General features: G+C 46.9%; 1 protein-coding gene across 5 annotated transcripts in view; it reads left to right on the top strand.

Annotated features, from left to right (window-relative positions):
- Positions 1 to 13,644, top strand: part of CTBP2 (C-terminal binding protein 2) — a 141,960-nt gene that overhangs the window by 116,248 nt on the left and 12,068 nt on the right. The window contains exon 1 of one of the 5 annotated variants that reach the window (XM_069797193.1): positions 9,830 to 9,866. The exons of the other annotated variants lie outside the window; for them this stretch is intronic. Within the exon in view, the coding sequence (XP_069653294.1) occupies positions 9,845 to 9,866 (22 nt within the window). The 5' untranslated portion in view covers positions 9,830 to 9,844. Of the gene's footprint in view, positions 1 to 9,829; positions 9,867 to 13,644 lie in introns of those variants that run through there. 5 annotated transcript variants of the gene reach the window in all.

Below are 13,644 nucleotides of genomic sequence, written 5' to 3'. Positions count from 1 at the left end.
TCTGCCAGTGTGTTATCTAGATTAATGAAGATGAAATGTGCTGTACAAATACATCTGAAGCATGATCATGCCGTTATCCCTTGGGCTACTCTGGCTCACAAGGAGAAAAGGTTGATTTGTATTTATAGATGATTTTGCTTGCTCTGCCAGTGTTCATTTTTGTTTTATTACGAAACCCAGGGAGTGTGTATTTCTTCTGCTCAAAGATGTAGCAGATTAGCAAAGATTTTTTGAGATTATCATAGTTTAAATAGCTCTGCTTTAAGATAAATTTTTCATCTATCATTACTTCTGAGGTTTAGTGATACTATTTTAAACACTGATGATAAATTAAGGAGGTTATAAGCTCTATTATTCCAGGAACTGTGCAGTATTTGGACATTGAACATGGTTTTCATAAACCAGAAGGCGCTTGCATGCGGCTGACTGGGCTGAGTGCCCTCCAGCTGGTGTGGGAGAGCTGGAGATGAAGCAGCTACAAGGGTAGGATTTGCAAAATGATGAGAATTTAACCTAGCCTTGACTCGAGCCCATCCTGGGCACACAGGAAAAACCCATGCGGAAACCCTCCTCGGGGTGCTCGTTACTCGTGCTGACAGATGCGGTGTCTCAGGGTGAATAGGTACTTTTGGTATCAAAGTTAGTGATGGTGTTTAGCAGGCATTGCTTGGTCCACTGTCTTAATTTAAGGTGTGAAATGTGTGGCTGTGAATTATCACTAATCAAAGGAGGACGTTTTTAGGGTTAGGGGTGAGAAAAAATGTTAGGTATGTTCTCGCCTGTTCCTAGTGCGCGTTGCTCATCCAGGGTTCCAGAATAGTCCGGCTGGAAAGATTCGGAGGGGTTTGTTTCAGCCTCCAAAAGTCTTGAGAGGACCAGGGAGGCAAGGTGGGGTGGCTGGAGGCGCCGCCACTTCCACCCCAGTCCTTACTGGGAGCTTCCTTCCACTGTAGCAAAAGAAATCATGCCTCCAGCATTAGCTGAGATCTTTTTGGAAGAGTTTTGGGTTTTTCCGGGCACATCCAGGTCCAGAAGCTGTTGAGGAGGTGATGTATCGGGAGGAAGTGTGTGGAGGCTGGGGCTGAGGACCCCGGCGCTGCCCACAGGTGGGTGCATGCAGCCCCCAGACCTGCAGCCCATGTTTTGCAGCAAAGCAGGAATGCTAGCGGCCAGGAAAAGCCTGATAAAGGGGGAACATAGAGAGCGTGAAAGTTAATCATTAAACTTTTTCTGTTATCTTTATTCATCCAGGAAAACTGAAGCTAGGCAAGGTTTGCAGGGAGAGATAATATCTTTTATTAGACCAACTTGTATAGTTAGAAAAACACACATGCTTTTGGGACCACAAGCTTTTCTTCAGATCTCCACGATTGCACATTACATTAAAAATAAAATTCATTTAATTTTCAAAAGGTTTAACGGATATTTGAAAGAGGTGAATTTAAAAGCAACTCACAAAAAATATCCCATTTGCTTTAATTTGATTTGGACATTTTAAGAAAGATTTAATACCCCTGAATTACAAAAGACTTTTTCTGGCTTGAAATTGACTAGTAGAAACCTGACTTCTGTATACATGGAGTCAAAATTCTACATGCAGTCTCAAAACCGTGTTCTTTTGTGCACCTGAGAAGCCTTCATAAGTGTATGGACACACTGTTATTTCTTTCTGAAATACCTACAATGCCCTTTTGCAACTTCAAGATGCTCTCAGCATACAGTAATTATTAGTGAGCAGCCAGTAAGGTTCTGCAAAGATGAAAGGTCAGGTTTTAAAAGGATGAGTTTAAAATACAGAGTTCTCTGCCCTGACCACCACTTTTTTCCCTCAGTCTAAAAAAAAAAAGGTGATTAAAATGATAATATTCTGAGATTTGGGAGTTTGTTACTTATCAGTGTATTGTTATTAATCAGTGTACTTTCTATGTAACAGGAGATAAGATGCTATTATTAATAACATTTCCAGTGAGAGGTTTTGTACATTCACCCTGACCTCATGAAATCTTCAGCTTACAAGCCGGTTTTGTGGGGAGTGTTTCCTTTTTTCTTTTTGGAGTGGGTTTTTTTTGGTTTTTTTTTTATAACCTTCTACGTCGTCCAATACACCAAGTTAAAATTCCCTCAATCCAGCTTAGCCTCAGCTGTATTAATGCATGGCTCAAGGGCACAAATAGCTAAAAAGGGCTGTATTGTGTGGCATCTCTAAAATCATTTTTTCAGAGAAGTTGGATAAAGAGATTGAGGCTTCGGGGGGGGGGGGTATGGGTTGGGTTTTTTTTCCGGCTGAGTGAACAGCCTTGCAGGTGACACAGAGAGAAGATGTCAGGGTGGGAGATGCTGCTGGGTCCAGTGTCACCCTGTTCCTATTGAACTCTCCAGCAGAAGCATGCTTCTCTGGGAAGGTGGCTGCAAGTGCAGTGTGGGATCCTTCTTCATTTTACTGTTGTATCTGGGAAGACAGCTTGACAACAATATGAAAAATAATAAAATATATTAATTAAGGAACATGGGTTGAAGCAGGAGTGAGTTTCTTTTCAATACTTTTCCTAGGACATTACATATGGAGCTCTGTCTTCTTCATGCAGTCATGACCAGTAAACCCTGCCTGAGGTAGAACCAGTCTTTTCCAATATGCAGTAAAAAAAACCCCAGAAAATATTCAGGTTCTATAAGATTCAGAAAGTCTAACTCAAGGGGAAGGTTGGAGCCGGCTGGTTGTTCCTGCAGAGCTGCTCGTCTGGGGTGTCCATGGGACAGTGCTCCCAGATGAGCTGCTTTCCCTACTTACCCTCCGTAGCTGGGAATACCCGCAAGGCAAACAGCCTCCCTCTGTAAACTGCTCCTCCGAAGGATAAAATCAGTTCTCGTGTACATCTTTCCTGTTTTGTGTGGTGCAATCATCTTCTTTATCTCCCATGACAGTGTACCTTTTCGCCTGGCAAATAATTGATAATGCGCCTCGAGGGGATATCGGCCCCATCCCAGAAAGTGTTTCTGTTAAGAACAGCACGCGCTGGAAATACGTGCTCAGCTGAAGTATGTGCTTGAGGGTTGTCCTCCACCGCAGTGGGTTTCCCGGTGGCCTCGATGACTTCTGTGGGTGAGAGAAGGACAAGGAGCTGGGGAGCTCGGGGATGGGCACCCAGCCATCAAGGAGCACGCCGGGGGAGGACATCCCACCCAGACTGGGGCCACGGAACTAGCGGAGTGCAAATTTTGTTTGCTAACCCCGGGAGAGCAGGTGGGTTTTGGTGGTCGCTGCTGAGCCCGATGTTTTGTTTGCTGTGTTTTTATGGTTCTGGGCTGCTTTAAATGTCAACAGGAATTCAACGTATGCCTTTTTTTTCTTCAGTGTAACTGTGATTAAATCCTACGATACACTTGTAAAGCATTTGCTGTAAAAGTAAATCAACTTTAATAGCAAGTAGGTTGTAGTTAAGTGCTTTCGAATGTTAGTATTTAGGGTTTTTTTCTCGCTTAGTTATGATCCTGTGCTACAGGGAAGTGAAGGTGTTTATCTTAGGGAAATGAGTGGGATTTGCAGGCATTCAGCACCTCCCAGGACCTTCCAGAGTTATTCCCTTGCTCATATATTTCCATTTTGCCATCCTTTCTGCACTAAGCAGAATTGGTCTCAAATTCCTCAAAGAGGAACGGGAGAGCATGGGGGGCTCCAGGTACGGACTGAGTCAGGGAAAGAAATGGAAAAAAAGTGAAGCAAGGAACTAGGACAACAAAAGCAGGAGCCTTGTACGGGCTGTGAACGTGCTGCAGAAAAGCTGGAAACGTGGTGGTGGTTGGGCTTCTTCTCCATGCCCAGGTTTCCTTCATTTGATCTTTGCTGTGGAAAGAGAGGGTGGGGATCTGAGAGCGGGGACACGGCTGGAAGCAGCAATAGGAAGGGAGAAAGTTACCAAATGTCCATTGCCCTCAGCAGAAATGTTTCACATTCATAGGTCAAAAAGTGGCTGTTTCAGTCTCCAGAAGGGATGACCTTGCAACAGGGTCACTGAACAGACAGTTCCAGCTGGGCTTGTGTGCTTGGCAAGTGCCCAGGAGCTATTTTAATAGGTCTTACAAGGGACAAGGCCTTGGCAAGACCTGTGGGTTTTGGAGGGAGCTCACCATCTTTTTTCCTTTAGTAGCTAGCAAGCGTCACTCAAGCTGTGGAAGAGCCCCCGGGAGCACACAGGGCTCAGGGACAACCCAGGGACAACCCACGTGCTTCTCTTTCGTTTGCGCGTCACTGCAAACGGCGTCGCTCACTGCCCGTGGCTTCCAGGTTGTGTGCCTTTTATCACTTTGATTGAAGATGCTGGAGATGTCCAGGTGGATTTAAAGGATTGAAACCATCCCTCGCCCCAGGCCAGGGCTTCGGTGCTCCCTGGATGGTCACAGCTCCCGACGCAGCCCACAGCCCATCATCTGCGGCATTTGCAGGAGGAACCGAGGCAGTTGCCAGCCCTTTTTGGCACTTTGCACTTGGCCAAAGGTTGCTTTGGAGAGGCTCTTAAAGTCAAGCTGGGCTCTCACCGAAGGCTCCCACATTGCCCTCGTGGAAGGAGCATTAAGTAAAGCCTGGGCTGGATCCTCGGTCGGCTGTTCTCCCTTCTTGCTGCAGACGAATGTCTTGAGATGACAACAGCTACAGGTGGACGTGGAGAGGAGGATTTATCTTCCCAAAGGCTGCCCAGGCTCCCACCCTGGCAAAGTGGTCCCATCTCTCCAGCTTGCTCATCTGTGCTGTAGGAGCATCACCCTACAGAAAATGCTGTAAGCTAACAGTGAATGGCAACCGCTGTCCTCCCCAGCACAGAAACTCCTCCAGTGCCTTCTTGACCCTCCTCTGGGATCTACAGAAAACCTCCAGCAGATCTCAGAAGTGCCAGCAGCAAAGGAGAGCAGCATATAGAAAGCCCAATGTATATCTTGCTTCAAAGATTGATAGCACTTTCTGTCCAGCATAGTGGGAAGGACTAATGTCAGTGGTTAACACCAGCATAATTTAATTCCTACGAGTATCTCACAATGTGCCATTTTCTTTGTTTTCCAGTCAGAATTACCCATTATCAATGTGCAAATGCAAGTTTAAAAGGTGCCAGTGGCACATGGACAGCTAGTGTGATTGAACCCCTTGCTGCCCAAAAGCTGAGTCCAAGTGCTTGCTTTGATGGATTACCTTTATTTTTTCGTTGGAGAGAAATTTCCAGTCTAAACTATAGGGCTCTCAGTTGTCTGTCTGTGTGATAAAACCAAGTTTGTACCCCGCAACGCTGGTACGTTGTCGGCAGCCGCGCTGCTGGTCCTGTGGTGGTCTCCAGCAGCGGCCTTTCAGGCTGTGCCCTTGCCAGGGCTGCCGCTGCCGGTTGGCGGGCTCGTCTTTAGTCTTGATTTTTACATCTCGTCTTCCAAAATATCTTTACAGCCTCTGAATCCCTCAGGGTGATTTGAAGTCCAAGCAGCCTCCTGCTCAGATGGTTAATCTCAACAGCTCTCCCCTGTGCCCTCTTGTAAAGCATCAGCATCGTTCTCCTTGGTCTTATTTATTTTATGTTTTAAAGAAAAAAAAAAACAGCAATGAAAGCTGTCCATTTCCTGGAGCAGCTCATTTGTTTTTTACTGCTGTAGTTTGTTTCCATTTGGGAAAAGATAAATGGATAAAGAGGATAGGGAGGGACCCGAAGGAGAGCTGGCGTGGGATTTCATCCCTTCTGCATGATGCCGTATGGCTGGAATGTGTGTCTCAGAGGTGAACGTCACGCATATGAAACGTAAAGAATATATACTGCAGCTGAAGTGGCAGCACTGGAGGGAAAGCATTTTCTCAGGTTTCTGGATAGTATCAAGAAAGCTATCCGCTAAGCACTACAAATACGATTTGTTTTCAGCACTGGGCTTGGTAATGGAGCACGTTCAAGGAGAATTTATTGGGGTTTTTGCTACCTTTTCCAGATTGTTTTTAATAGGAGCTGCAAAGCTCAGCCCTGGGTGGTGGGACCATTTGAGAATCCATATGGTGTCTGAATCATAACCACAACACAGACCCTAACTGTTTTTTTCCCCTTTTTTTCCCATCCCTCTCTAAAAAAAAAAAAAAAAAGAGAATACAAGAAACTGAGCTCCTCTGAGCAAGCAGTTTTTCTCCCAGGTGGTTCTTTTAGCTTTCTTGGTAGCATCCCTCACCACCCCCTACAGCCTCTCCCATCTGCTCTGCCATCTCTCTCACATACCCTGGCAGCTCCCACTGCTTCTCCGGACTCGCCGTCCCGTCCGTCCATCCCCTGCTCCGCACTCCTGCTTCTGGGGGTCCCTGGCCAGCTCTTGGGGCCAGCACATCCATCGGGTACCCCATCTCCCGTCGCCTTGTGTGGCCATTATGAGTTTCACCCTAAGACCTTGCTTAGCTCCTCTTGAAGTCGCTCCTGTTAATCCACATGTGAGCTGGAGCAGAAAGCCACAGGTTGGTGTTCATAGGCACAGATTTACCCACCTAGCAGCCTGGGAATAACCAAAACACCAATGATTTGGTACGGCAAGTATATAGCAGAGGCTACGTATTACTATTCTATCGCTTTCTTATTGTGTTACACTAGTTTATATACTTGTGGCTCTATCTAGAGTGCTCCTGGATGAGATTTAGTTCAGTCCAGAGATTATTTAATGGAAGAGTAGTGCTCCTTGCAAAGCTTGTACTTGGCTTTCCTGCCCCAAGACTGCATCCCTGGCAGCGGGTTACGTGTATCTCAGTGCTTTAATGGAGGTATGCAAAAGGAGGTGAAGAGGTGTATCTGTTTCTAGTGTGTGTCTACAGGAATTAAAATAAGAGCAACAAAATACCATATATATATACTCCTTGTATTTTTATTGAGCATTTCTTTGTGGTTGCTGTCTGCTTCTGTAGTTCAGCTGGGGACCGTAATCACAGTGTTCGTATCAGCTAATGAGGATATTGTTTTATATGGGAATTTCCCATGAATTTTTAAAAATACATTCTTAAAGGAAGCCCTGAAAAGTTATCTAAAAAGGGAACTGGCAAAAAGCCAGCTCTTAGGTGCTGATGGGAGGAAATGTGCCGGAGAGGTCAGGAGTTTGCACAGGCTCTTCCCAATGGCAGGTATGAGTTTTTTCCTTTCTGGCAAGGACCCTGCCTCTCACAGGGGAGGATGGGCCTTGCTGCCTCTTTGCTTATGTTTCTGGAGCTCGGGAGTTTCTCTGAAGCGTGATTTCCCACTCTGGAGGGGACTGCCATGGACCTGTGGGTTTTCCCAGCAGGCTGGAAATCGCCTCCGCTTTGCCGTCGTCCCCCTTCCCCGTGGCAACCCTGGCTGCAAGCGTGGAGCCCATCAGCTCCAGCTGCATTGTGGATATCAGTTCTGAACAAAAAAACTTCCCAGTCTTTTCCCAGTAGGATCCTGGCAGTCTCAAAGGTGCTTTGCTTTGCTTTAAAAAAAAACCACACCATGATTATTTATAAAAAAAGAGATTTGATGTCACTTTCTAAACTGGTTCTGTATTTGTGTGGCTTCTGTCTGTACAGTACGAAGTGCCTCCAGAGTATTTACAGTTAGAAGTAACAGTAAATATCTGTTTTCCCCTGACTGTGAGATAAAGACTCTCTTTATTTCATTTTTTCATATGCATTTATTATGAGAAGCATTTATTAACAGGAAAAGTTAAATGAAAGGAAGAGCATCACTTGTGAGTATGCTGTGGTAAAGGAGGGTGGTCCTCTCGATCCTGCAGCATCTGCAGCGCTTTCCAAAAACATCCCCATCCTCACAGAAACCTTCCTTCAGCACTTGTTCGATGGCACCTTTGCAACTCACTTAGTCCTTTCTGCTTGCAAGTGATACCGCTGAAGTTTGCAACCACCGCCCCACGTGCTGTCTGTGACCCACAGAGGTGCCTTCCCAGAGGTTTCCCCTCCGTGCAGCCCTGAAGCAGGATCGGCACTGGTTTACAGCCCATGGAGAGGGTGGTCCAGGGCCACCAGGGTGTGGGGACCCCTGAGGCACCTCGGAAAGGCACTGCAGGACCCTGGCTTTGCAGCTCATAACGCAGGGGTGATGGCTGGGACAGTAAATCTGTGGAAAATTTGAAATACTCAAGCAACGGCAATGTAAGTTCATGAGAAAGATTGTGCCTAAATCCCCTTGTCTTGTACTCAGATATTGGATTTCAGGGAGGCTGACAGGTCTTTTGATATTTATGTTACAAGTCAGTATGGGCTTAGGATAATAAACCTTTTTCTCCTTATTCCTGACCCCGTCCTCCGATTCCAGGACTCTCCTGGGCATCCAGAAGCATCTGCCAGGGTCAGCAGGACCCTTGTCTGTTAGAGGGCTGCTTGTGCCGATGAATTGCTGCCCGTTTCTCCCGGGTGTTTCCCTTGGACCAGCTCTGGGTGGTTCAGACCCCCCCAGTCTGCGGAGGGGAGGGATGATGCTGTTTGAACCAGCAGGATGGTGATAGAACGATGATGGAGGAACACAGGTCTGCACAGGCTAGCCTTGTTGCTGACAGATTCCCCATATAGTGCATTTCTCCCGGGTAAAGCATTGTAGCCAGTACCACCAGTGCAGCAGCAGTGCTCTGGTTCTGTTTTGGCTTCCGTGGCTGAAAATCAGTTTGATGGATCCAAGGTAGTTTGCACCAAGGCCACCTAGATCCCTCTGTTAACTAACTTGCACCACTCTGTACCCAGGGAATGACAACTGCAGGGCTAACAGTATTAAATGGGAGTGAGATGCAGATTTTTTTTTTTTCTTCTTTCTTGGATGAGGATTCTTTCTAGATGTTGCTGCTGCTGGCAATGGTGATGGTGACTGGAAAGATTAAAAAACAACTGCTCCAAGCTGTGAGCTGCCACGTGCTCTGGAGACGGGGCATTGCACAGGTATGACCTGCCCTCCTCCTCCATGTCCCGCAGCGGCACTTCCCGGTGCTCTGCGGGAGTGTGGGATTGGGATGACGATGATAGGGGGCTGCTTTTATCTATTTGGGACAAACCAGGCAGGACCAGGAGATGGGCATCTCCAAGAAGACGTGAATCCTTCCAACAAGCCAGTGTCATTTCTGATGCTGAAAACCAGTCGGTTTACACATGAAGAAAGAATTTGGCCCTTCGTTTCTGGGTGCTAGATGAGATCAGTGCAGCCTTGCTTTCCCCCAGTGCTTTGTGTTTGTTTTTGTGATGCTGCTGCTAAAGGCTATCAGCCTGTTTCTGGAGCCTCGTTCAATATACTCCGCATGGAAAGGCATGTTTCATTTTTAAGTTTAAAAAAAAAACCCCCACACAAAAAAACCCAAACAAACATAAAACGCAGCGTGGCACAGATTAAATCCATTTGAGACAACTCGGAAAAAAAACGCCGTATGTGCAAGTCAATAGGAGGAGGGGAGTGGAAGGGGGAAAAAGCAACTGTGACATATACAAACCCTTTAGTGTGCATAGCATAAGATTTTTTGGCTGGCACTCACATGATTTTATTCAAGGGCTGGGAAAGAACTACGATTAGTTAAAAGCTTCGGCAAAGTCTGGAGGGAGTGCTCTGAAGAGTTGGGAGCCGCGCAGAGGTGACTGTAACTCTTCTCGCAATTTCAGACTATTCTTCTGTGGCTCAGGACAAAAGCCTTTTCTGTTCCCTCCGTGTTCAAAGAGACATTTGTCTTGAGATGTTGCAGCTGTGGGCCGCGGGATTGCTTGTTTGAAGATACCCCCTCGTAGACGAAAGGAGAGGCAACGCACTGAAAAGTGGTAGTATTTTATCGTGTGTGGGTTCCCCCCCCTTCTCTTCCCTCCCTCCTCCTCCACTGCCATGTGTGGTTTTTAATAAGAAGAAGAATGTGGAGGCAACATTTTCCAGGCAAGGGGAAATTTCCTGTTTCTTTTCTGTTTGTTTAATAAAGTGTGTAGTTGACTGTAAAACTGTAGCTACTTTGTTGTGAACGGGTAATTCAGGCGAGTGTCAGGATTGCTTCTTGATGCACTTTTATATACTGCAAGTGAACATGTTTAAAGCCTTTTTTTTTTTTAATGCTGCGTGGCGTAGGCAACTGAGATTAATAAGAATTAGGCAAATGGCTTCTGCTTTTGTTTCTGTGAGATAGTACCAGCCGTCTTGCGGTCACACAAAGGCTGCCATTTAGCAGGGAGCACTCCCTAATTCTCTTGGCAGGGGTGCCATTGGGATCGGATACAAGTGGGTGGCAAAGGGGAGGAGCGGCAGGAGAGGACAAGCAGGCTTTGTGTATTAAAAATGAAACAAAAGCACTTTATACGCGGGGCTGCGTGCAACAAGCGGCGCTGCCTGTGAGCCGGGGTGGAGTTTGAGTTCTCAGTGTGACTGCAAAGCCTTTCTTTTTTTTCCTTTTTTTTTTTTTTTTTCCATAAACCCTTCCTCCTCTCCCTCTTCCTTAGCAAGCTCTCCCTGCAATGCTGGCGAGGGTCCGCAGGCAGCTGAAAACACCTTAAAAAAAAAAAATTACATACCGAACAATACTCGCCACAACTTTGCAAGAATGGCTGGGGGTTTATCGGCAAAATGAGCTTCAGATGGCGGGGAGAGCCACCAAATTGGTGAGGCTCTTGGGAGGGAGAGCTGATCCCACCCCAGCGCCGAGGAGAGCTGGTCCGCTGCCTTCTGCCCGCTCTGCTGCCCGCTGTGGAGGCAGCGATGGGTTTGGTTTACACCCCGTCGTACCCCTCGGTGGAGTGAGCCCGGTGGGTTTACAACGCGTGGCAGAGCGAAAGGGTTAATGGCTGCGATGTTTTTATCAGAATGTAGTGGGGGAGTGTCTGGCTGTTTTAATTACTTTCTGATCCGTGGCTTACCTTGTTCTTAATGAAGCAGTCGCACGCAGAACAAACGTGCTGTATGAGCTTAGGTAAAGAGAAAAGCGGACTGAGTTTGGCTTGCTTTTGTCAGCCCAAATGTTTCAGTTTGAATGTGTTTTTGCAGGAGGTAGGAACCAGGACGGTGAAGAATAGATGCAGGGTGGTGGAGAGGCAACAAGAGAGGCAGGCGAGGAAAATATACTGCGGTTGAAGTTGCAAACCTGCCAATGGTTTTTATTAAAACGTAATTTCCATACATTATGCACTTCATCTCGTATTGATTTGCTTCAAAACTTTCCTTGTCAAGCTGAAGTAAATTCCCTCATTGAAGTAGGAGAAATGAGAGACATTCCTCTGACTACCTCGCGGTTTCCAGCCGGCATTCATCCTCGGCGACTGCACTTTTGTGTGCGGGCGAGGGTGACATGCCTAAGAAGCCTGTGTCATCATGCACAATTACATCCCTAATCCAGAGCAAAGACACAGATGCTGTTTCAAAAAAAAAAAAAAAAAAAGCTGTGTTTCGTTTGACTTTCAAAGAAGCTTATGTAATGGCAGCATAATAAAACCGTTATTTTGGGGCTCAGATTAAATGTCAAAGTTTCAGATAACCTGTGGTTTCATCTTCCATGTGCCAGGCTCGCAGAAAGCCACCGCCAGCCTCCGTGTGCCTGCTGCTCCACCTGAGGATGGTCCTAGTCCCCAGTGGGCACCGAGCTCAGCTAGCCCAGAGGCATATGGTTCTGCGGCTTGGGGACAGGGATGGTGGCCACCGGGGCTGGGACCACCACGGCCACCTTGTCCTTGCGTCGGATTCCTTTTTATTTACAGTTGCGGTGTGAGGTTGATAGGTGATGCTCTAAGCCTTGGAGATCATACACGTTAGTAAGCGTTTAAGTCAGTGTTACAATTCACTCGCTTGTTAACCTGAGAAAATAATCTAGCTGTGGTATAGTGCTTCACATAGGGATTGTGTAAGCGCTCTGAGATTTGTACATGTTTTTATTCTTGCTTATCTGCTTATGGCAAGCTTCTTTCAGTTATCCAAATCGTCTCGGCGCTCTACCCTGCCTATTGACACAGTTGCACTTCCATCTGGATGAAATGCATGCAAACATAATGTATTACTTCCAGTCCATGCTAATGGAGATCTCGGTAGGAAAGACAGAGAGAAGGACCTATTCCAAAAACGTTCATGTGTAATGCTGAAAATCTTTGGTCAGGTCTGCTGGGTTGGTTGGTTCTTCATTTCTTAAAGCAGATGCAACAAAATAGGAACAGAGCGCCATTAAACCCACTCCGTTAAACCTGCCTTTTTCCATGGGGTTATTTTTTCCCATGTAAAATAAATGGAACTGCGTGCTATCCCGCGTTTCATACGCAGCAGTGTAGATCCCTCCCCAGGGCAATGCTGTTGGTGCCGGCGCAGTCTGGGAGCCATCGCTTTGGCCCGTAGCGCCCGCGTCTGTCACATGCGCATCAGCTGGTGGAGATCTTGCTAATACTTTACCCGACAGCAATCTGGACAAAAAGGCACATTTAATTTTCCCTTAACAAAAAAAGAAAAAAAAAAAAAGAAATCAAGCGCGTTGCTCTTCTCATTAGTTTCTTTCCCTCACTGTTGTTTTTCTGGCACGTGGGGCTGCAGTGACACGATTCCTGGCGTTGACCACAGTCCAGAGGGCTGGAGCGGTCCCCAGCCCTGCACGCGAGGGCCAGCGAAGGAGCCTCCCGCTCTCGCCTTTAGTCTGACTTACTCAAACAGTGCCACAGACAGTAGCATTTTTTCTGTAATACCCCATGTGAGATGTTTGACCCCCCCAAAATACCCAAAAAACAACTCCATGGAGTTCCCTCAGCCAAGCCCCGTGCTTGTCCAGCTCACCGACATCCACAGTTTCACTGTGAGAAAGAAGTCGTGATACCCGTGATGTAGCGTGGCAGGGGAAAACGCTCTGATCCAGAAGCAGTGAAGGCATTTAGTGTGTCTGTTAGCCCCTCAATGAAAGGATCACACAACCGCAGTGCTTAAAAGCGAGTCAGACGTTGGCTGGTAGCCCTGGAAGGTCCTTGTGCAGAAGGAGGGGGTTTGGTAAGGACCTTGCTGGGGCTGCTTTTGCGGGGGTTTGAAGGTTTGAACCCAAACCCTCCAGGTCTGGCCGTCTCATGGTGTGGCAGCAGAAATAAAACATCGCTTTGTGCCCAGAGCACCCGCTCCCCCCACCTATGCTTTTCCCAGAAACCACCTGGGTAGCCAAAAAAGATAGCTGAGATATTTTGTACAGTCCTAATGTAATAAATGGCCTCACTGAGTGGTAAATGGAGGCGTAGAAATTTCTAAGTGACTTGTCCAAAAATGAACTAGTTAATCCCCAGCAGAGCAATAAATAGGATATAAAAATCAGGCTTCTGCGGCCCTTGGTGGTGATCGTTCTTTTCCTCACCTCCGCCTGGAGAACGTGTTGTTGTGAAATGAGAAAAAAAGCAGCACAGCCGAGCAGACCCCTGAATACACATATTTTCAAGGGAGCAGCCCACAGAGAGGTGTGTGTAAGTGTGAGAAGAGCAGTGTCCTCCGCTGGCACGAGTGTGCTCGCTGCAGCGGCGGAGCAGGGTCTGTAGCCGTTTCATCCCATACATGCTGGTCCTTCACGCTGGCTCTAGCCACACATCCCAGAGCATCCTATGGGATGCAGGGATAGACCGGCTTTGGTTTTGAAAAGTAAGCTGAGCTTCGCCATTCCTACCTTGAAGCCTTTTGGTAATCAGTAAGAATATATGCCTGTATGCTAAAGAGGTCTTTGGTG

This window comes from Haliaeetus albicilla, chromosome 11, assembly GCF_947461875.1.
Source record: "Haliaeetus albicilla chromosome 11, bHalAlb1.1, whole genome shotgun sequence".
Lineage (NCBI taxonomy): Eukaryota > Metazoa > Chordata > Aves > Accipitriformes > Accipitridae > Haliaeetus > Haliaeetus albicilla.
This window is presented reverse-complemented; position numbering and strand designations above follow the sequence as displayed.